The sequence below is a fragment of the Alligator mississippiensis genome, chromosome 2, assembly GCF_030867095.1.
Source record: "Alligator mississippiensis isolate rAllMis1 chromosome 2, rAllMis1, whole genome shotgun sequence".
Taxonomy (NCBI): domain Eukaryota; kingdom Metazoa; phylum Chordata; order Crocodylia; family Alligatoridae; genus Alligator; species Alligator mississippiensis.
Genome location: NC_081825.1, coordinates 33,093,622 through 33,115,372, shown reverse-complemented (window position 1 = coordinate 33,115,372; position 21,751 = coordinate 33,093,622). Strand labels below are relative to the sequence as shown.

At 44.6% G+C, this 21,751-nt stretch overlaps 1 protein-coding gene across 1 annotated transcript in view; it reads right to left on the bottom strand.

Moving 5' to 3' along the window:
- Positions 1 to 1,767: 1,767 nt before the first annotated feature.
- Positions 1,768 to 21,751, bottom strand: part of LOC102559494 (ADP-ribosyl cyclase/cyclic ADP-ribose hydrolase 2) — a 113,503-nt gene continuing 93,519 nt past the window's right edge. The window contains exons 9-15 of the mRNA XM_019479854.2: positions 19,548 to 19,677; positions 18,765 to 18,900; positions 17,735 to 17,817; positions 13,528 to 13,604; positions 10,233 to 10,325; positions 7,399 to 7,485; positions 1,768 to 5,274 (exon numbers count right to left, since the gene is read on the bottom strand). Coding sequence (XP_019335399.1) covers positions 5,199 to 5,274; positions 7,399 to 7,485; positions 10,233 to 10,325; positions 13,528 to 13,604; positions 17,735 to 17,817; positions 18,765 to 18,900; positions 19,548 to 19,677 — 682 coding nt within the window. The 3' untranslated portion in view covers positions 1,768 to 5,198. The remainder of the gene's footprint in view (positions 5,275 to 7,398; positions 7,486 to 10,232; positions 10,326 to 13,527; positions 13,605 to 17,734; positions 17,818 to 18,764; positions 18,901 to 19,547; positions 19,678 to 21,751) is intronic.

The window sequence follows — 21,751 nt, the reverse complement described above, 5'->3', positions numbered from 1 at the left end:
TATAAAAGGTTTGGAGCAATGCTGGCATAGAGCACTATTTCTCAACCTTTTTAGCCTCTAGGCACCTCTCTAATGTCTCCAAATTTTATGGCGCTGCAGTTGAAAATCAGTGAGCTTGGATCTAAATTTGGAAAATATATGGAAGGGTGCCTTGAGGCTGAAAAAGGTTAAGAACCATTGATTTAGGTGGTGACACTTTGAAGCACTATTGCTCCTGCCATACCTACTGGGTGTGTCTATATGAGATGTTTACTGTGCAGCAGATTAATTAACCGCTCAGTAAACATCTTGGCACCTACATATATAACTCTATTAGGGTGCATGAAACTACTAAACTCCGCAGCAGGGTTGCACTTGTAAATACAAGTACTGCCCTGCAGTACTGCTGCAGTACTTGTATTTCATGAGCACCAGTGCATGTGCAGACACTGTTTCAGCTGACTGGGGGACAGGGTGTTTTTGTGTGGGGCTAGCTAGCAGGCATCCCCTGTACTGAAGCACACTCATGCCTCAGCCAGCTGCGCTACAGTATGTGCAGCCTGGTCAGAAGAGCCCTGGGCTGGCAGGCTAACCTCAGGGTCCCCTGACAGCCTGGGCTGCTCTGACCGGGCTGCATGTGCTGTGGAGCAATAAACTCCAGAATTTATTCATGTGCATTAATCACACATGTAGATGCATCCACTAAGTTCCCTGTGCTCTCTGGTCTGACTAAAAGGACTATCTGAGGGCAGGGTGAGAAGGTAATTGAGTTTTCATGAACAAGAAAGTACTGGCTTCTATGTACAGGCATTCAGCAAAAGTGCCATATATTTAAACAATGACTAAATGTTAAAAGCTTTGTGGGTAAAAACACAGCAGCAAAATATTGAAAAAAGCTTGAACTATCAATAACTATTATTTCCATAAGTCCCCTTCACCCCAGTGGAACAGTGTATCCTAGTTAGATAATGTTTTGAAAGAAAAAGCAAATTGTTGTAGCTCTTCATATGAATACTGCAGTAGAATGGCACACTGAAGGTGGCGTATGCCTCAGGACTATGTGGCCCATGGAAGCGGCAACTTTCAGGAGACATTGTGCACAGATCTACTATCCCAGCAGGAACTCTGAGAGGGAGAATCCCCCTAGGCCAGTATTTCTCAGCTGGTGGGTCATGACCCAAAAGTGGGTCGCAAGAATATTTGAAAGGGTCGCAACCAAGTCCACAGAAAAACCTGTGAAAGCATGGGTTTCCCCTTGCAGGATGGCAGTGTTCCAGCCTGCAAGTGGCTGCTTGGGATGATTGGAGGCAGTGGGCACATGTGCCTGGCCCTTCAGCAGGGGAAGAAGACAGGGGTGGTCCTTCTCAGCAGGGAGCTGTGTGCCTGGCCCAGCAGCATGGGGCTGATGTCCATACACCCAGGGGCTGGCACTCGCTGCTCGTGCTCCAGCTCAAGTGGGAGTGGGGCAGATGGGGCCCCATCCAGTAGGGCTGGGGCTCGCAGGGGACTGCAGATCAGGAGTGAGGGGCATCACCATGGCCTCGGGAAGACAGCGGGCTGTGGTTTGGGGGGTGAGGGGTGCCCACAGTGGACTTTGGGTTGGACACCAGCAGGGTCAGGGGGTGTGGGTTGGGACAAGCGATTGATCTTGATAAATGGGTCCTGGAATGAAAAAGGTTGAGAACCACTGCCTTAGGCTGTCAATAGTTGGCAGTGTCCAGGCATGACTATAATTAGAGAAAAAACAGGAAGCTATTTGTTCGGAGGAAAAAAACTGCAGTTCTTGGCTTGACTGATTTATTCTTTATTATCATCATTATTTTGGAAACTTCCAAAATAAATTTACTTTTCTCACTGTTATAATCCATGTGATAATCTCTCTCTTGCTTTAATAATTTACGTATTTAATATCCAGTCCAAAACTAACCATAACGTTAGTAAAGCTGCCATTTGAGATTTGAAAATACCTCACAATTTTACATTCAGTGTTTCATATTATGGCATAATTCAGTACAAAAGTGAATAGTAAGACAAATCCTCAAACTCTTTTGTCAGAAATAAACTGAGTTAAGGTTAACAATGTAAGTCTGAGTTAATAGCAGTCACTACCTATCAGAGTTCAATTGAAAAATAAATGTTCTACTTAATGTAAGCACAATGGCCTATATCCACAGGGGAAGCCAAGCTCTGCACAGTGAAGAGCCTGGTAAAAGACACCATCTCTAAGGACCTTCCTAGTATTCTAACCTGAGGTTTTCTAGACCTCCCAGCTTTATGTAGAGCAGCTGAAGTTACATTGCATTCCAGCCATCTCCCTTCTGTACTAGGAGCCAGGCAAAAAGCACAGAGAGAAGTGACAATTTGTACTTGATCTAGCACCTGAAAGTGCTCTACAGCCATGACCAAACAAAGTGTGCAGCTGCAGAGTGCTTTACAAGGGCCTGATCCCGCAACAATATGGACCCTTTTTTACATGCGCATTCAGATGAAGGTGCTCCAAAGCAGAGTGCCTCCATTAACTTGTGTCTGTATGTACTGGGAGCAGGGCTGAGCTGACACAGCCCAACCCATCTCAGAATGGGAGCAGGGGAAGAGAGCGGAGGGAGCTCTTTCAGGGGGTTGCCCAGTTGGTGCTGGAGAGTGGGGAGGGTGGACTGGAGGGGGGGGGCTCCAATCCACCTACCCCCCAACTCCAGCACCAGCTGGGGAAACCCCAGAAAGGACCTCCCTCCCCTGCTTTCTTCCCCTTCCATCCTGAGACAGCACCAGAGGCGTGGAAAGGGGGACAGAGCTAAAGGAGGAGGCTGCAGAGATGCAGCCTCTCTTCCTAGATCAGGTCCAAATTGGAGCTCAATCCCCCATCCTTCTGACCCAAGAGCTAACATCTGTTGGGGCAGAAGAATCAGTCTAACTCATGGCACTTTCTGTGAAGTGCCATGACTTATACAGGGGAGCTGCACATCTGCTTGTCCCTAAAGTGTTGGCTATACTGGCACTGCAATACCTAGAGATCTCTCTTACAGCAACTCTCCATTCCCTCTGTGTCACTAAAGTGGTCCAAAGAGGCTGGAACCAAGGTCCAAAATCTGGCCCCATATTTTCAGTGTTATAATAAGTGTTCTTAAAACTTATGCAATGCCTGTAAAATGGAAGCAAATTCAATTCAGGACTGAAAATGCCTTTCATGAGCTGTGTCTGGGAATTTTTAAGTGACAGTATTGGAATCAGCTGTTGCTTTCTCCTGCCTTACTGCACTGTCTCCAGTCCCTTTATCCTGAAACCACAAGAGTGGCTCCAGGGTTAGTTGAATGTGTCTGAGCAGCTGCTTCTTTCACCTTGTCTTCACTGGCCACTTATGGCATGCTAAGGAGGGATACAAAAGTGGTTCTGGATATTTATAGTTCTCTACTTGCCAACTAGGCAGATGGAACCCCAGTCCCCCTCCCCAAGAGAAGATGACCAAGGCTCAGTTGGTTCTGCCTGAGCTGAGGGGAGTGCTTCCATTTCCCCACACAGCCAGGCAGGCATCCTGGGAAAGGAGAAAAAAAGAAGCAGCAGAACTGAAACTGATTCTATTGGTGCAGCTCACACTAGCCTGTGGGTGTCTCCAGGTTGTCATTTGGCAACGTTCCCCTAAGGACCGTGTTCCAAATGGGGGGGGCAGCAAAATATGGCACGCTCCAGCCACTTCCTGTTCTGACTGCTCATGCTCTTTTGTGCTGCCGGGCTGCCTTGAGGAGAGCAAAGAATTGATTACTGTCACTTTTATACATCTACCAGGGGACTTACCAGTGGTTTCTTTTCCTTTGCCCAACTTGAGTTGGAGGGACAGAAAATCTGGCTTGAAATACTCATTGCAAACTTTTGGGCTAGGGAAAGACTTTACACATAAACTGGTTTAAGTGATCAGAAACTGGTTTAAACCTGTAACAGAACAGATGTTCAGTGCACATAAACCAGTTTGAAAATGGCTGAAACCAGTTTGAGATAAACCTGGCTGAATGTAGTATCAGACTTAACTGATTTGGCTCAAACTGGTTTATGCAACATCTGTCCCAGACCCCTCGCTGGTTTAAGTTAGATCAGAGTCCCTCAGCATCCCAGCATGCTCTCTGGGCTGGACAAGGCTCTCTGCTCCACAGCAGAGCTGGCCCTTTCTCTATGCTCTCTGGCCAGAGCTTGGCACAGACTTGCAGGCACAGCAGGGTCTGCTGGCTTCCCTGTACCCCCCTCTCCCCACTCACTGCTTAAGTAGAGATCCCTTCCTCCTCTTTGCCACAGCACAGACTGTAGCCAGAATGTGGTATGCTAGCTAATGCCAAGAGGTGTCTGTGTGTGTGTCTCTCTCCAATTTCACTGGGATAGGCAGACAGAACAGTGACTGCTTAGGGCTTTTGGAGCTAATCAGCAGGTCAGCTGGTAAGCTGTTTAAGAAGTTTGAAGTAATGTGGAGAGAGGCTATTGTTTTGCTAATTGGGTGATAAAGACTATTATCAACCCCCTAGCTGGCTTGCTTGCCTGTCAGTTTGCTGCAGATGGTATGATGAAGCAGGGAAGAAGATTGAAAAGCTCCATATCATCAACAGATACATGCACTGCACTGCCTGCCCCCACCATCTCACAGTGCTAGCACAGGCTCGAGGGCTGGCAACACTCCCGCCCTTTGAGCAGCCAGCTGGGAAAAGCGTGGGATGGTGCAGGCAGACCTCCCTAATGAGAGAGTCCTGCTGGGGCCTGGCCATGCCCCTCTCAGCTCAGCTCCCTGCAGAAGGGAAGGGAGGGCTGCTCTAGCGCCCTCTGGTGTTTAGTCTGAGCCACTGCAGGCATGTGCCTGAATTTCCTCAGTCCAGAGAGAATATCTGACCAGTTTCAAACCAGTTCAGCCTAGTCAGGTTAGACTAAGCTGCAAAGATTGAATCAAGGGCTTAGGCTTTTTGAATATCTGTCCCTAGCCTTGACCTTTATGAGATAGGATGTTTGGCCTTTAGGCTGAAGAGGTTGGAAGCCATATAACAGGAAGCTGTGCAGTGTTCAGTAACTACACCTAAAATAGTGTTTCCATTCATTCATCTGTTTGTGCCAGAGCAAGAATTTCTGCTTCTGCTATGGTGTATGTACATACAAGTGTTCTATTTATTACTCTACAAATTATCCACGTATTCCTTTTGAGTGTTATTATACACAGTTGATGAATGACTTAGTGTAGAGTACTGTGCATTTCACTGTATGCCACAGAAGCAAAGTCTGCAGTCTTCGTGGCCCGGCTCACTCACACACTGAAAAAGCCAAACTGGCCTGTGATAAGACAAAAAACAAAACAAAACATTTAGTAGCTGTTCGAGGTACACAGTATCATAACTCTGGTGATCATTAAAAGTAATTATCAAATGCCACGTGGAGGTCAAAGTGCATATTACATAGGCCTGAGACCATGAAATCTCTTTTTAAAAGGTGATGTAGATTATTGCAGAGAGATAACTTGGCTGGTTACTTTTTACACAGTCTAAAATCATCATTGCTTTAAAATCAACATGTAAGTAAATTTCAAATGGACTCTGGGGGATTGAAATTTAGCCACTGAACTAATTCTTTATTTCTAGATGACAGTGTTGACTCTCTAGGAAAGATAAGAAGCCTGAATGCTGTGGCAGCTATAGGGTCTGACAAGTCAGATGCTCAGCTGTTGTAAATTGCCATTGCTCCATCTACACTGATTTAAGTGAAGCTATGTCACTTGCCAGCAGGTGAAGGTTTTGCCTGGAGAGTATTACTGAATATTTTAAATGATGCGTCTTTCTCCCATTGTGCCTAAAAGAGTATTATTAATCATCGGGGCGGGGAGGGCAGGGGAAGTACTTGATTACTAGTTGAGCTCTGATGGAAGGACCAATTCTTTATTGCTCTGTGCCACAAAAAATCATTTGTGACACACTGGTGAGTGCATGTGATGGGTCCTATTTGGTGATAACCCAGAAGGAGCTGACTTACTATGTCCCTCAGCTACAAAGTGCTGGTTCTTTAACTGAAGCAGGAACAATTCATTTCTTCAGCGTTGAAAATTCCTGATTCAGTTCTTGATGTATTGGCTAGAGTTACATTTACAGGAAGACCAAGTGGGTATAAAACATCCTAATCTGGTAGCATTTGACTCTGTTCTCATGTTAATGATGCCACACAGTGCAGAGCACTTTTAAATAACATCTAAACATGCACAGAACAAAAAGTTTAAACCTTTGCTGCCAGAAAGTGCATTTGTCCACTTGTTCTCCCTTGCAAGCCCACGTCTTCATTTTGTTAAAGGTGGCTAACAATTCTCATAAAACTCACAGTAGTTTAACAAGATGTTTGTTTACTTCAGAAATAGTATCAAGGTCCCAGTCTGTCACCAAGAAAAGCTTTTCTCAATAGATAAGACATAATTATTGTGTTTATTAGTTAAACTCAAGGGAAGAACAATGTGAATAAAGAATTTTTTCTCCTTCATCTGGATGTCTTTGTATATTCCTAATCCCTTGGCATTGCTGCTTGGCCTCTTGTAGGCTAAGATCAAGTTTAGAGATACTCAGTCTACTCCTGTCATCATCTTTAGTTTCTGAGGACGGGCACAAGATTTCTTCGGCATTCTTCATTTTGGGGACTAGAAGCAGTACCCAATATGTGCCTACACTGAGGAAGAAAATGGAGGATCCAAAACCACCCCAGCCCCAGTACAGGCGCACATACTGCAAACATGCTGTCATGATTGCAGGTTGAGGTTTCTTTCACAGTCTTCTACCTACTCTCCTAAAATATCATCATGGTCCCTAATATAATATCCTGTAAACAGTAGCCACATCTACACAAGTCATTTAGTAGTTGCATAAGTACTAAACCAGCATTACTGCACAGTACCATCACCACACTTTTTTTTTCCAGCATTGCTGTGTAGTAGCAATGAGCTCATTGTAGTAGCAATGAGCTCATTACTACTGTGCAGTACAGCTGCCACGTGGTTAGTGTGTGGCAATGCTACTGCATGGTAGCAATGAACTACTGCACAGTAGCATCTTGTGTAGACACACCCATCATGTAGTAATCCCCTGATCCAGTTTTTATTTCTTTGGTATCATGGTTCTCAGCTCAGCCTGGGATGATGCTGGTGGACCCCTCCCTGCCGCTAGGTCAGCCTTTTGCTAAGTGGGAGAAAAGAGAAACATATTGGGACCTCCTAGTTTCCCTTGGTATGAAAAGCAATGAGTGTTATGATACCAACCCTATGCCTCGGGTGTCATGTTTGCAACAGCAACTTATACTTTAGGATAATAAAACGTGATGTGTTTTCTTCCCAAAATAATCCAATATGGTGGAGAGGGGTTGGGGAGGCAGAAACAGCCTCATTTTAAACAAGTGTACACTGTTTAACGCAAAGCAAATTATTACCTATAATTGTCTTCACAGGAGACAATGAAGTTTCGTTCTTCTAGGATGCTTTTTAACCTTGTTATGGAGTAACCTGTACAAGAGTCCCTGGAAAGAAAAATAGCTTGTTACTTGTGTGGAATATTGCAGCCTGGGAAAACCAAGGAAGAAGCAAAGGCAGCTGTTGGTGCTGGATGCCTCATTGATTGAAATACCTTGCCTTCAGCAAGGTCAGTCCTGCTCTTCCCAGAGCTCTCTAGTGATGTAGGACTGAAGATCATAAAGTGATGGAGCAGCAGGTGAAATACAAAAATATAGGTCGGACAGTGCACTTCAGTGGTAAGAAATGCGCACTGTAACTGAACGCACCTGTTCTCGTGGTCCTGTCTGTGAGACTAGTCAGGGAAGTGGCTTGACACTGAGGCAAACACAGGGCTGTGCCACAAAATACAGGGTAACTGCAAAGTGGATAAACACCTCCCTGTTCACAATACTGAACCAGAGTTGCTGGTGACATGATGTGTAGTGTGACTCTGGAGATGAAGTGAATATTCATGGAGCTGATGCTCCAGAAATAATAAATGAGGATTCAAGGAATGGACCTCTGGCATTAGTGAAAAGTATAGAGAAGAGTCTGTCAGAGCACAAGGTAGGAGCTACTGTATGGGCACTTTTACATGTGCTCCAGGGGTGGGCACTTTAATTAGAGCAGCTCCAGGAGTTGCTCTAATTAAAGCACCTCAGCATCTTGTGTATCAGCATCCCCATACTTCAAAATGTAGTGGGGGCACTTGAACTCGTTCAACAAGCTTTAATACAAGTGCCCTCGCTGCCATTTTGAAGCAACAGGATGCTGATACTCTGTAATTACAGCATAAAAAAAGCTGTGCTGTAATTACAGTGAGTTGGAGCAGCCTCACAGCATATCTACACTCACCTTATAGCTGCTGAGGGGGGCAAAACAAGCTAGTGGAACTTAAGTAAATGTAAAGAGGGAACAACACCATGGGGGCCATTTGTGGAGGCCCTGGGTTGTGTGCAACAGCTGCACAGTGAGGAGTGAAGACTGGCAGCAAGGACTTGGTAGTGCAGAAATGTGTCCTGGTGGTTTCTGAACCCCACTATTCTGGACAATGAGCCTATTCCCTTTTTGTGGTTTGGTCACAGAAATTTGGAAGCTTGGGGCCATCTTTGAGCATAACATTTATCTTGGTTTGGGGCTCAGCCTTTGTGTGCAGATAAATCCAGTTGTTAGAACACTTTCTGCCAACTGATGTGCAGATACTCAAATGCATGTAAGCAATAAGCAGAGCCTCTCAACTAGCAGAAATGCCCCTGGATCCAATTCTAATATAATGACTGGTAAAACTCAGGAGTGATTCCAATGAAGTATGTGGTGTTACTCAGAGATCCAGAACACGGACTATCCCCCTTGCCTAAAGACTTCCTATACCAGGCAAAGTACACAATTTTTGCCATCTTTGGCTGCAAATGCAAGGCAAAATTATTATACTTGTCTTCTCTAGCATAACATATAACAATCTGTTTGTATGATAAATAAATTCCAAATTAAAACACTTCACTGACCACACCACATCTTTTGGGGAGAGGATATGAGAGCACACAGATGGTGTAGTCATGCACTACAGGAAAGTGCTCAAATACTGTCATGATGAGCCTACAAGAGAAATCCTCCAGTGGTTTAAAACCACTTTCTGTATTAAAATAATTCAAATAATAACTACTTCTGAACACTGTTATTTTAAAATAGACTTTGGAAAAAATGGCTTTGTTGTTGTTCACATAGTCTTGATGCACATTATACATAAACAAAACTATATGCACATATTTATCTATAATTCTATGCACCTAGGTCTATCAATGTAGTTTTAATCTCCTAGATAACATTTAGAGAATTACATAAACTTGATATAGTTTATATAGTGTCATTGCATGGTTATGCCAAAATCTTGAAGAAAGTCTCTTGATATGGATGCTATTCTAACGTGGGCTGAGAGAACCAGTGCTCTAATTAGTGTTTAAACTTTGATTAGCGGGGGTTGCTAATTGAGCTGGGCCCAATGGTGTCAACCAAGCTAGGGACTTTCAGGCAATGGCTAGCAGGTGCATGAGTTTCAGAGAGAAGAAAGATGAAAACTCCCTTTCTTTTCAGAAGCAAATCTTTCCTGGAGTGATACACATTGTTTAATTGTGACCCTTCCCAAGAACCACCAAGAACTCGTTTGGACTTGTTCTCAGACTTTCAGAAGACAATGGCATTTCTAATTTCTAGCCTTATTTGCCTCGTGACACATTTTCTATATAAGTTTGACTCTGACACTCACTTTGGCAACAGACTTCAGGTGCATCCCCACTGTGTTCTGTAATCCCCGGAAGAAAGTTTGGTAAGAGACTTACTCTTTCATAAACTTTTTTTTTTCTGTAACACTGCTGAGTTATCATTAAGTCAATGAGGATTGTCTAAACCATTTCCCAATCATTAAATAGTTCACTTAAAAATGAGTGAATTCAGAATGGTATCAAATGAATAATTAGTAATCAGTTACCCCTGGCCAACACCTAAGCAATGTGGTGGCTCTACATTTACTGCCTCACAGTGGTGTGCAAATTTGCTTAGCTCCTATATAAAAACAAGGTTTTCAACTCTGCCAGCTGTGTGACTAGTTTTCTGCACAGCTGACAAGGATATATAGGTTTTCAGTGGAGTTTCACAGCTATAAAGGAGAAAGAATTAGAAGACAAGGGGGCTGACAAGTAGTTCAACTGATAGCAGAAAAAAACCAATTTCACGCTGAGCTGAACTGGCTCAGCAGAAGTGGCTGTAATGATATTACCTTTTAGGACCTCCGATGTTGTGCATAAGCCAGATCTGTATTGTAGAAACTTTATTTGGGTCTAGGTTGAAGATCTCAACACTGCCAAATATGCTGAAAAAATGGAAGCAGGGAAAAGCTAATCACCTTTTAAGTATCCAGACAAGATATACCAAGCTTGTTCTTCAGGTACTATTTTATGTTATCATACAAATTGCCTTTACTCCCAGGGGAAAGAACACAGAATTTTTCCATGGGATTTTCACAGAATACTAACTTGTGGAAAATGACTTTTTTTCCTTATTTTCATTCATTCAAGGGAGTCTTAGAGAATGAAAGACATTAAGATTTATTGATCTCTAATGATTTTTTTCTTCACTAGTGCAGTCCAGGCCTAAAATGATTTTGCTGGTTTTGCAGAACAACAGGCTGGCTCTCCATCTCTGTGTTATCAGAGACTGCGCTCCTGTCAGTTGTGAGGGAAACATAGGATCAAAACCAAGTCTTCTCAATGGGTAGTGATCCGTGTTGGCTATGGGTACATCCAAACATTCTCCACTGTGTACTTTAAGCCATGTCATTGTGGACTGGAAGTGGCTTGTGCACACATTTGCCAGTGCCGGGAGCTGTGCCAGGAACCAAAACTAAGTCAGTCAGGGTGGGGAGAGGGGCAGACAGGACTGGGGCAACTAGCCACATTCCTGTGTCTGTGGGGAGGTTTGGCAGTATTGGAGGGGGTTGGTAGGTATTGGGGAGTCTATGGGGGAGGGTCGTCCATCCAGGAAGTGCAGGAAGCTAAAAACAGCCCAGTCAGGGTGGGGAGTAGGAAGACCACAGTCTATGGCTGGGGCAAGTGGCTGGGTTTTCCAAGCCCCAGGGCTGTTCTTCAAACATGTGCAGACAGTCAGTAGATCAGGCTAACCCATCAATCTAATTTATGTCACCTCCTCAGGTGATCTAACTTAGATCAGGCTAACTAGTTTTTGCCCAGTCTAACCTCCCCGAATCTCTGTATAGATTGGCTCTTAAATCAACTTAAGTGTGTATTTGCATATAGTTTACGTGAGTGTAAAACACTAGAGGAGTCTGTTCTGAACTATTCCTCTACAGGTTTCCCTCGTTTTATGCAGGTTCTGTATGTCTGAATTCACTCTTATGCAATGATCCTTTTATACCAAGAAGTTGTTATATTTGAGGTGGGTGAATTTGCTTTTATACAACTGATGTGGTGGAAGCCTGCAGTCAGCTGCTTTGTACGGTGCATTGTAGGAATGACGCGCATCAACATATAGTCTCTCGTGTGGATCTGTGCTCCTCGTTTGTTGTCGGCGATGTGTTTCTATAGTTGCCATCCCCATTATGGTAACATCCATCACCACCCTGTGCTTGTGTGTACTGTCTGCTGTTGGTGAGTACCAAAATTATCTTGTAAAAGTGGTAGAAATGAGTCTGGAGGTCAATACAGTAAAGGTCTTGGAACGTATCCCTCCCTATTTGTTACATTGTAAAATGGGTTCCTTTTACGTGAATTAAAGTTATGCACTGTTTTCCAGGAATGCATGTACAGCATAAAGCGAAAGAAACCTGGAAAGCCCTTTGGATCAAGTGCATCACAAAATGCTTTCAGAATACAATGGATCAGATCCTCGGTGGGTTTAAATTAGTGCAACTACAGAGCAGGCAATGGACGTACATTGATTTACAAAAACCGAAGAGCCAGCCTTAATTAGTATAAGGTCCCAGTCTCACACTGGGATTTGTTAGTGCACAGCCCTGCATCAGTTCAGAGTCCCTATGTAAGGGATTAGATGAACAGCTACACGGAAAGTGATCTGCTAAGTCAGGGGCGGGCAATTATTTCGGGTGGAGGGCCACTTGATGAGTTTTGGCTAGCTGTTGAGGGCCGCATTGGTAGCCCCACCCCTCCAGTTGCCCTACCCCCTGGTTGCCATCTTGGGACCAGAAGCCCCACCCCACCCCCTGACCTTTGCTGCCAGAAGTCCCTCCCCTTGCACAACTTACCAGGTAGCAAGGGGTTGTGACCCCTCTAACATCCTGCCCCAGCAGTGGGGTTTCAGGGGCATCAGACCTCCCCCAGAACTTTCCCCCTACCTATGCCAACTGGTCCCAAAAGGAGGAGGCTCCACCACCGCTTCTGCTGGCCAGTGCTGACCCAGTCAAGCTCACTCCGTCCCCAGCAGCACCTGGGAAGCTGGCTTCAGCTGCATGCTGCTCTGGATGAGATGGACCCGGCCAGGTCTGCACTGGCCAGGAAAAGCAGCATGCAGCTGAAGGCGGCTTCCCGTGTGCTGCTGGGGACAGGAGGAGCCCGGCCAGGTCTGCACCGGCCAGGAAAAGCGGCATGCAGCTGAAGTCGGCTTCTCATGTACTGCTGGGGACGGGAAGAGCCTGGCTGGGTCTGCACTGGCCAGCAGAAGCAGTGGCAGAGCCGTGTGCCGCTCGGGATGGGATGAGCCTGGCTGGAGCAGCAGGGGCTCAGCTGCACGTTCCCCCTGCCTGCTCCGGTCAGTCCTGAGTGGCACACGGCGCCGCCACCGCTTCTGCTGGCCAGTGCTGACCCAGCTGGGCTCCTCCTGTCCCCAGCAGCACGTGGGAAGCCGGCTTCAGCTGCATGCTGCTCCGGATGCGATGGGTCCCACCAGGTCTGCACTGGGCAGCAGAAGCGGTGGCAGAGCCGTACGCCGCTCGGAACTGACCAGCGCAGGTAGGGGGGAAATGCAGCTGAGCCCCTGCCGCTCCAGCTGGGCTCATCCTTTCGAGCGGCACATGGCTCCGCCGCCACCTCTCCTCTCTCGTGCTGACTGTGCTGGAGCTGCGGCCCAGCTGCTGCTGCTTCCCCTCCCCAGTGCCGGCCCAGCCTGACCCTGCATGACCCGAGTGGCACGGCACAGGGAAAGCCTGCCCAGCAGCCACTTTCTCGGGCTTACCTGCAGGGCAGGACCTTTTCCAGTCCCGTGCAGCAAAGCAGAACCTGGCCCAGACACTGTTTCCCCTCACTGGTGACACAGGTTCTGGCCCAGCCCCTCCGCCCCTCTCCAGCTGCAAACGTGGCCTGAGCCAGGGCGGGGCGAGACCAGCTGGGTCAGGCTGAGGTCAGGGTTGGTTGCCTCGTAACCAGAACCCAAGGAAATGGCCTGAGGTGCTGCAGCCGGCAGCTGGTGCCATTGGAGGCTTTTAGAGAGGCAGCCACCATTATGTGGGTTTTGAAGGGGCTCCATGGGCCAGAGGGAAGTGCTTGGCAGGCCGGATCCAGCCCATGGGCTGTATTTTGCCCACCCCTGTGTTAAGTAGATACCTGCTGCTTCTGAATGCTCCAGCATCTATTGATCCATTGAGCATCACTTGAACCACACCACACGCTTCTTCTGCAAACTGAACAAAGCAAATAGACATTTTACATCAGACCAGTGAAACAAAGGGTCAAGTCCTCAGCTCGTGTAAATTTGCATCTCTCCTTTGACTTCAGTGGAAGTGCATCAATTTACACAGCTAAGGATATGCCCTGCTATTTTAATAGAAGATGATAGTGAAAAGAAAAGGTTGTATATGCTGGTGCAAAATTGCCCTTACACTTCATTAAATGGCTAGAAATGAATTGTTGCTTACATGCTAATCCTGGGGTGGCAGAGAGTGGGCATAATGATGTCTGTACCATACTTGTTCTGTGTATAGTCTAAGGGTCACAGGGTACAATGACCCTGACTTTCAGCTGCCATCAGTGCCATGGAGTTATTGGCAGCCTGTGAAAGACAGAGAAGTCCTTACACTAATTTTACTTAACCTGGGACAATAACCCAAAGAAGAGCAGCTGCAGGCTTGAGGATATGCAATGTGCCTTAGAGCAGCCTCTCCTTTCTGAGCTGTGCTGTGTGCTTGTCTTCAGCAGCTCAAGCTCTGGGGTCTTCAGCTTTCCTTTGATAAAACATTACACTATGTAGTGTTTGACTTTTAAGTGACTAAAGCATTAATGTACCTCTATTCTCTAAAGTATTCTAAGATGGCTACAGTTATTGAGTACCCATATTTATTTATGCTTTTGGAGGATAAGGTGATTTTTCAGTGTTAATGGCTGTGTATGTCCATACTTGTATGTGTTCTTATATATAATTTTAAGGTAAAATTAACCTCTTGAAAGCAATGAAGTTACAACAGGAGTTAATTAAGCACAACTCTTTCCTGTTATGACTGAGTTGTTTTGCAGGGAATTAACTTTGTTTGAACCTCAGCACTTGTGTTTGAACTAGCCTGTGCCTCTGCCACTGAAAGCTAGTGGGATTAAAGAAAAAAATAAGAGAGCAGCAAGCTATTCAAACAGAAGGTCCTGGAAAGTAAACTACTTCAAGTGCTAATGAGAGGCAAAGGGAGCATGACCACTTGTTTCCATTTGGGAATGCCCTTTTCCAACCCTGGATGTAACTGTAAATCTATGAGCCACCTGAGAGATCAGGATGTCCTGCTGGATATGGGACTGAATCTACACTTCCTACTGTACACAACAAACCAGGGCCTCACCTGAGATGGGCTGCATTGTAGCAAAGAGTAGCCAAGCCTCTGGCAGCTCTTGGAGGACTCCCCTGTGAAAATCAGTTCTTACATGAGGGAGTCACTACTGCAATGCTTAAGTTATCCCTTGCTCCTTCTACAGTCAGTCAGATATCCCTGCAGTCCAGAGCTAAAATGGGCTCCTGAGTCTGTAAGCAGTTGTTGCAAAACAGAGCAGCCAACAGACAATGCTAAATTATACTGGGGATGGGCCCAATGTGATGCAAAGGAGCCTTGAGAGCTGAGTGGCACAAAAGTGCTTTGAAGCCCTTTCTAGGCTGCCCCATTACTACTGTGTGTTCCTCAGCCATAGTTCAAGCTAATATATCTGTCTCTGGCAGAAGCGGGAAGGGAGACCATCATCAATCGGGTTCATGAACTGATCCAAGAACAAGCTACAGATCCTACACATTTTAGAAGATTGGCAAGCTGCACTACACACACCCAGAACAATCTCTGAAAATTGTACTTTTTTTTGTTTCAGGCTATTCACATAAGAGAGTGATGGCAATAGCACTATTCAGACCAAGGAAGAATGTTCTCTTAATGCTTGGTTTAGACTAAGAGAAAACAAAGTGTTTAATTCAACTAAAATAACAGGTAAAAACATTATCCTTTCTTGAGACTGGAGGGACCCTCTCCTGTAATCTTTAAGTCCCAAGGAAGCAAGTGGAATCTTTATCTCCTTGGAGCTGGTCACTAATTTTAATTCTGAAGGTATGATTGATCTTTAAGCACCGTTTTACGCTCCAAGTAGATGTAGTTGAATTGAACTATGTCTATCTTCCTCTTCTGCCAAAAACTAGCAAGGGAAGCAGGCATCACAGAAAACTGCTGCTCAACCTAAGTGTGTCAGGGAGTCTTGGTCATTCCCAGAGGCCATAGTTAAACCTACTAGAACGGTACACAGTAGCAAGAGACATTTGTCTAACTTCTACTAAAATCTTTAGCAAAGGTTGTCCCAATCAGGGTCCCTCTTCTGGATCCATTAGTGCATTACTGCGAGTTCTCTTGTCAACTGACATCATCCAGGAGTAAGAGTAAAGTTAGTGAGCTGGGAGTGTTAAAGGAAGATTATCTATGATTTGAAGGTGATGAAAAGTGGCCTTCAATTGCCTTTGATTTAGAAGACTCCTAACAGAATAGATCTAAATGAGTATTCAGAAAAGCCTTGATTCAGCAAGACACTAAAGTATTTGCCTAACTTTAATTTGAGGTCAGTGGGGTTGCTGCATGCTTAATGTGAGGCAATTCTGCCAGTACCTTGCTGTATCGGTGAATTTTAAAGAAGTGTTTTCTCTTTGGGTTTATGTTAAGAAGGTAGGAGTCTCGTTCTCTCAGCCAGAATCTATAGTGATTTCCAGAATGCTTTGCAGCCTTCACATATTTACTTTAGTAATTTTACCTTGTGGGCTTGATTCTGATAATATTATCCTCATTAATTATAAAAATTGTAATTAGTATTTATAAAGCAACTGCCATACACTTGGTACTGTTGAAGAGCAAATATCCAGATGGTCACTTATAGAGGATCCAATTCAGGTCAGGATAAGAATGGCCAAACAACTGTGACATTAAATACTGTGTATATGTAACCAGTGACCCCCTCCCCTGTTACTGGAAGGAAGACAGCAGAGCAGGACCAAGCCAGCAAAGCAAGTGCAGCTTGTGGGGAACCTACAGCAGATGCAAGTAGTAAATAGGCTGCAGGACCCAGCCTGCAGACTGCGGGTACCAGGATGCTGGGCTGTTGATTAGGGAGTTAGCAACACTTGGGCCCTGTTAACACTGAGCCAGGTCAGAGGGAGGAGGAGGAGAAAGGGGTCAAATAAGCCTAAGCCTGGGGCTAGAGGATCAGGATGGCCCAGATTTTCAGAAGAAGAAGGAGCCTTACAACAATAAGGCATTTTATGTTATGTAACCTATCCACCCCTCACCAACCTGGAGGACTGGGTTTGGTTGGAGGCTACAGAGGGATATCTTGGGAAGGCCCTCTGTGCTTTGAGCCTGGCAAAGAGCAGGGACAGTGTGGGAGCAGCCCTTCAAGGGTAAGGTGCCCACAGGCTGGGATAAAGTGAGATAAAGACAAGTCCAGTGTACCCAGTAAATGAAATTAGAGTAATACCTATGAGGCATGGGTATGGCTTTGGGGGTGGAGAATCCCTGAGAACTGAGTTTGGGAGGCAGAGAAACCCTTAAGACTGCTGAAAAGGAAGGTGCTAAATGAACTACTTTAGCCTCTAAAGACAGCTTCCCAAGTGCATCATTATTAACCTCAGAGTCATACAGGCAGATAGGAGGTTAGGAGACCAGAGAGTGCAGCATGTGAATCTGACTGCTGGGGAGTGTCAGATGCCAGTGTTGGACCCCTAAGCCTGCTACAGCATGAAATACAAGATCTTAGTGCAAACCTTGGGAAATGTCTATTTTCAGACCCATGTGGCACAGTTTCTCATTCTTAATTGTTTAAAACGAGTTGAGGCCTCTAGTCAACCACAGGTCAGGTCCTTGTGATTACTGCAATCTTTCTATGACTTGTGGTACAGCTTTGTACTACTGATAGTTTGGGTGCAGTTTGCATCTGAGCAGTGATAAATTCATGCTATGTTCTAACATTTAATTTTTAACTATTTTTCTTTGCTACATTTCTTTTATTACAATAAATGTATTGACAGATCTATGTAGAAAGACTTCAAGTCACACTGAAGGGATGCAAAGATTCATGGATTTGATTGCAGGATCAAAGCCTTAGTTCCCCATTCAATAGAACAAAGACACCAGACAGAACCAAGTGATAAATAAATACTTTAGCCACAGGTCTGCCCTCTTGAATGAGGCCAAATAAAATCCTGGCCCCACTGCAATCGGTGGGAGTTTTGCCACTGACTGAAGTGGGGCCAGGATTTACCTTCTTTTATCCCCTCCCCCATAGCAGATGAAATTTGCTATATAGGCCTTACCATTTTGGATGCCATTTTCCAGTATACAGTGCTGGGGTTGCTCTCACATTCGGTCCACTTTGGACAAGATTCATAGTTAATGCCTTTAAGCCATAAAACAAAACAAACAGAAAAAAACATTTTGTCACAAACTATAGTTAGAGAAGTCATGAAACATTTAGGTAATATTGCATCCTATCTTCAGTAAGACTATGCAAATTTAAAGGGCTTCTCTGATTAGAGCTCCATTACAGCCTCAGGACATTATTTGTCAATTGCTACCATCGCAATCCCAGTAAGATACTGACTAAAGTAAAGACATGTGACCCTGTAGTCTGTACCAGTGATATGCCAAGTGCAGTGAGATATCATATTGTCTTGTATGCAACTCACCCTTGAATATAATACATACCCTGTTTTTGAAAGACATCTTGAAAACATCTTGAAAAATAAACATTCTTACCTTGTGTTATAGGTAAGTAACCATGTAGTAACAGTTGGAGAGCTGAGCCTGCTGCCAGTCCTATGTGCTGGATGATGTCAAAGAACCAACCTTGCACACTGGCCCAATCCAGCATGCTGGGTCTCGGGCTGTGTATTAAGTCCAACTGCAAACTGCTCCCATACACTGGCCTAATCCACATGCCCAGAATTATGGCAGTTAATGCTGCCATGCTTCCTTTCCACCAAATTTTCGGACCCATTGAAATGCATATCTCTCGCATATAATATTTACTCTAATTTGCCCCACAGTGTTTTGGAAGGGAAAGGTGTGTGTTCTGTGAAGCGAAAATGTGGTATTTTCCCAGCACTGGGAGTTAAACTGCTTAAAAGTTAAGTTGAGAAATAAATATTTTTTCATAATTCCATAACTCAGGCAAGGCTAAAGGTTCAATACTTTCAAAATAAATTACATTTGGGTTGAAACCAAGGAGGGGAAGTATCAGTCCTGAGAGGTATGTAATCTGTTATTGAAATATATGAGCAAAGGAAAAATGACAACTATCAATGCTCATATATTTATTGTACGGGAGTGAAAAAGTATCCTTACCTGGACCGGCTGGATCACCACACCATGACACCTGGTCAGCTATGTAACCCAACAAGGTGTCCTCCAGTGTAAGGAAATTGTGGTCAATTTTTGTGTAACGGTGAACCAGTTCATTTGTCTTGCTCCAAAACAGTGACTGTGTGAGAGAGGAGATAATGTGTAATAAATGGCACTGATATTGGAGCTGGTCAGAAAATGAAGACTTTCATTGTGACCATTTTGATGATGATAAACATGTTTTAGTTTTCAGGGTTTTGTGAAAAGCTTGAAAATAAAAGCTGTTTTATTTTTCAGATTTTAGAGTGGTTTGATGAAAATGGCTGCTTTTTTATCACAAACTGTCATGTTTTTAGCAATGTGGTTTAAATAACTTTAAGGGATATTGTTTGGTTAGTTAATATAACTTCTCCATTACTATCTGCATTCTGATACCATATGGGACAATAACTTTTAAAAGCTTTTTGCCTCTAACCGTATAGCTACATCTCCCTTATGGAGAGTACTTCTTCTAAAGCTGTAACAGACACCACAATTTTCCCTTTATGGTCCAGCCACTGTCAGTAGAAACAATGATGTTCAGCAATGGCTGGCAATAAACAGAATTTTGAGGGATTCTTGGTCCAGAAGAACATATGCATGGGTTGGACATTATAGCACTCCTGAAGTCAGGATACCTCCAGGTATTTGGAATCACTTGTGATTACCATGGAAAGAGTCCACTGTAGTAGGAATTATACAGAGAAAGAACACATACAGTCCGTATCCACACACAAGCATTGTTACCTTGTTGCATGGTACAGGATGTCTTGCTAAATCCATTAAAGGCTGATAGTCATCTGTTGTAATATTACATGGGTTCTTGTACATAAATGCATCTTGTAATGTCTCCCATATTTTTAGGCAATCCTTATTTCTATGAAAGATTAAAATAATGATAAGTGGCAATTGACCATTTATAGAAACAGGGAGCCTTCCAAAGTCATGCCTACATTTCTATCACATGCTGCTGAAATATTACCAGAAGAGAAAATAAGAAGTGCAGGAAAGGATTGTGAAAGAATTTCTTTGAAGTACTTAGACCCTCTGATACAGGTTTTTGTCTCAGCTCTGTTAGGCAGCAAAAGAATAAGCCAGATTAAAACAACCCTCAGCCCACTGGGGTTGAAGATGCTGAGCAGTTTCAAGCATTTTTTTCTCAGGATGTTATAGTGTTGCCTAGTACTGTATTATCTGAATAAGCACCATCTGAATAAGCATCTGACCTCTTTCTAAAGTTTGGCCCCTGCTCTGGGCACCTTACCCATGAACATATGGCCCTGGCCCTACGCGGAGGGAAAAGTTCTGCCCCCATTATTCCTGTTCAGTTGTGCAATGAGCTGTCTGACCAAAGTCAGTGAAAGCACCTGCAAAGCAATGTAGTGCTATAGTGTAATAATAATGTTGTAATACTTTTGAGAAGCAAAGAAGACAGATTCTAGCTCATATGTTTTATAGTTGAGGCAGAAGACTAGTTGAATAGGGTTGCCCCCCTTTCCCTTTCACAGTGCTGAGCTGGGGGGGCCAAGGGGACCTGACCCAGGCAGGATTCTCTGATTAGGAAGGGGTTAAACCCCCGCTCTGGCCTGTACTGTCTCAGGCTTTCCCCCCACTTGCTGCTCAGACCTCAGCTAGCACTCTGAGGCAAAGTGGGGTATGCAGTGCATGCATCTGTTGATGATACTGAGCTTTTCAATCTCCCTATTCCTGTCTGCAAACCTGATAGGGCTGCAAACCAGCGGGGGTTGGGGGTGGGGGGCTAATAAAACCAGTGTTTATCAGCCCATCAGCAAAACAAAAGCTTCTCTCATTAGTTGAAGCTCTTCTTAAACAGCTTTTTCCACGGAAGGAATGGAGGAACATTAACAGCTGGCCTGTTGATTATCTCCAAAAAGCCTTAAGTGGATACTGTTCTGTATGTCTGTCCCAGTGAAATTGGAGACACACACAGACATGCCTCTCAGCATACCACATGCCTAGGGTCCATGGGGCTGGGGTCCATGCTGTGGGAGGTAGGGAGGGGGGGAATCCCTGTTTGAGCAGCGAGGGAAGCCAGGCAGACTCTGCTGTGCCTGCAGTCTCCCCCAGAGCTCTGGCTAGGGAAGAGAGGGGTGGGGCCAGCCCTGCTGTCTGGAGCAGAGAGCACAGCCTAGCTCAGCCCAGCCCAGCCCAGGGCTGCAAAGCATCTGGGATGCCGGGGGGCTCTGGTTTATCTTAAACCAGAAAGGGGTCTGGGAAGGACATTGCATAAACCAGTTTGACCCAAAATAGCCAAGTCTGATGGTACATTCAACCAGGTTTACCTTAAACCAGTTTCAGCTATTTTGAAACTGGTTTATGTGCACTGAACTTCTGTTCTGTTACAGGTTTAAACCAGTTTCTGATCACTTAAACCAGTTTATGTATAATGTCTGTCCCTAGCCCATAACATCAGGCTGTGAGTCTCCTCATTCCACATAGGTAGCACCTCATATTTTATAAATAAACAAATATGAAAATCTAGATAAAGATCTAGGATCTGCTCTCAGCTCTGGATTCCAATGATATAGCTCATGCTTTGTACAGAGGCAAATGAGATCCAAATCAGGCACTTGGTCTCCAATGTGTTGTTTTGAATTTTCTTTAATTTAGTATTTTTCTGACTCCAGTCTCCAGTACTGGTCCTTAGCCTGTTACTTGCACTGAGGTAAGTCAGTACCCCTGCGAAGTGAATAGAATTACCAGAGTGTGGACTTTGTGCATGCAGGAGCAGAACCAGGTCATTTGGATCTAAATTTGTTGCTTAAGATATTGCTCCATCAGCAAAGTCCTCAGCATTGAAAAGAAAAAAAATTGTCAAAGCTGGCAAGACAGAGAGTTCCTCTGCTCCTGCCAAAGGGTAGTGCATTGCCTTCTGCCAACCTGGGGCCATATTTCAATATGTAAGTTTCTTGAGAAACTCCGATTTTTTC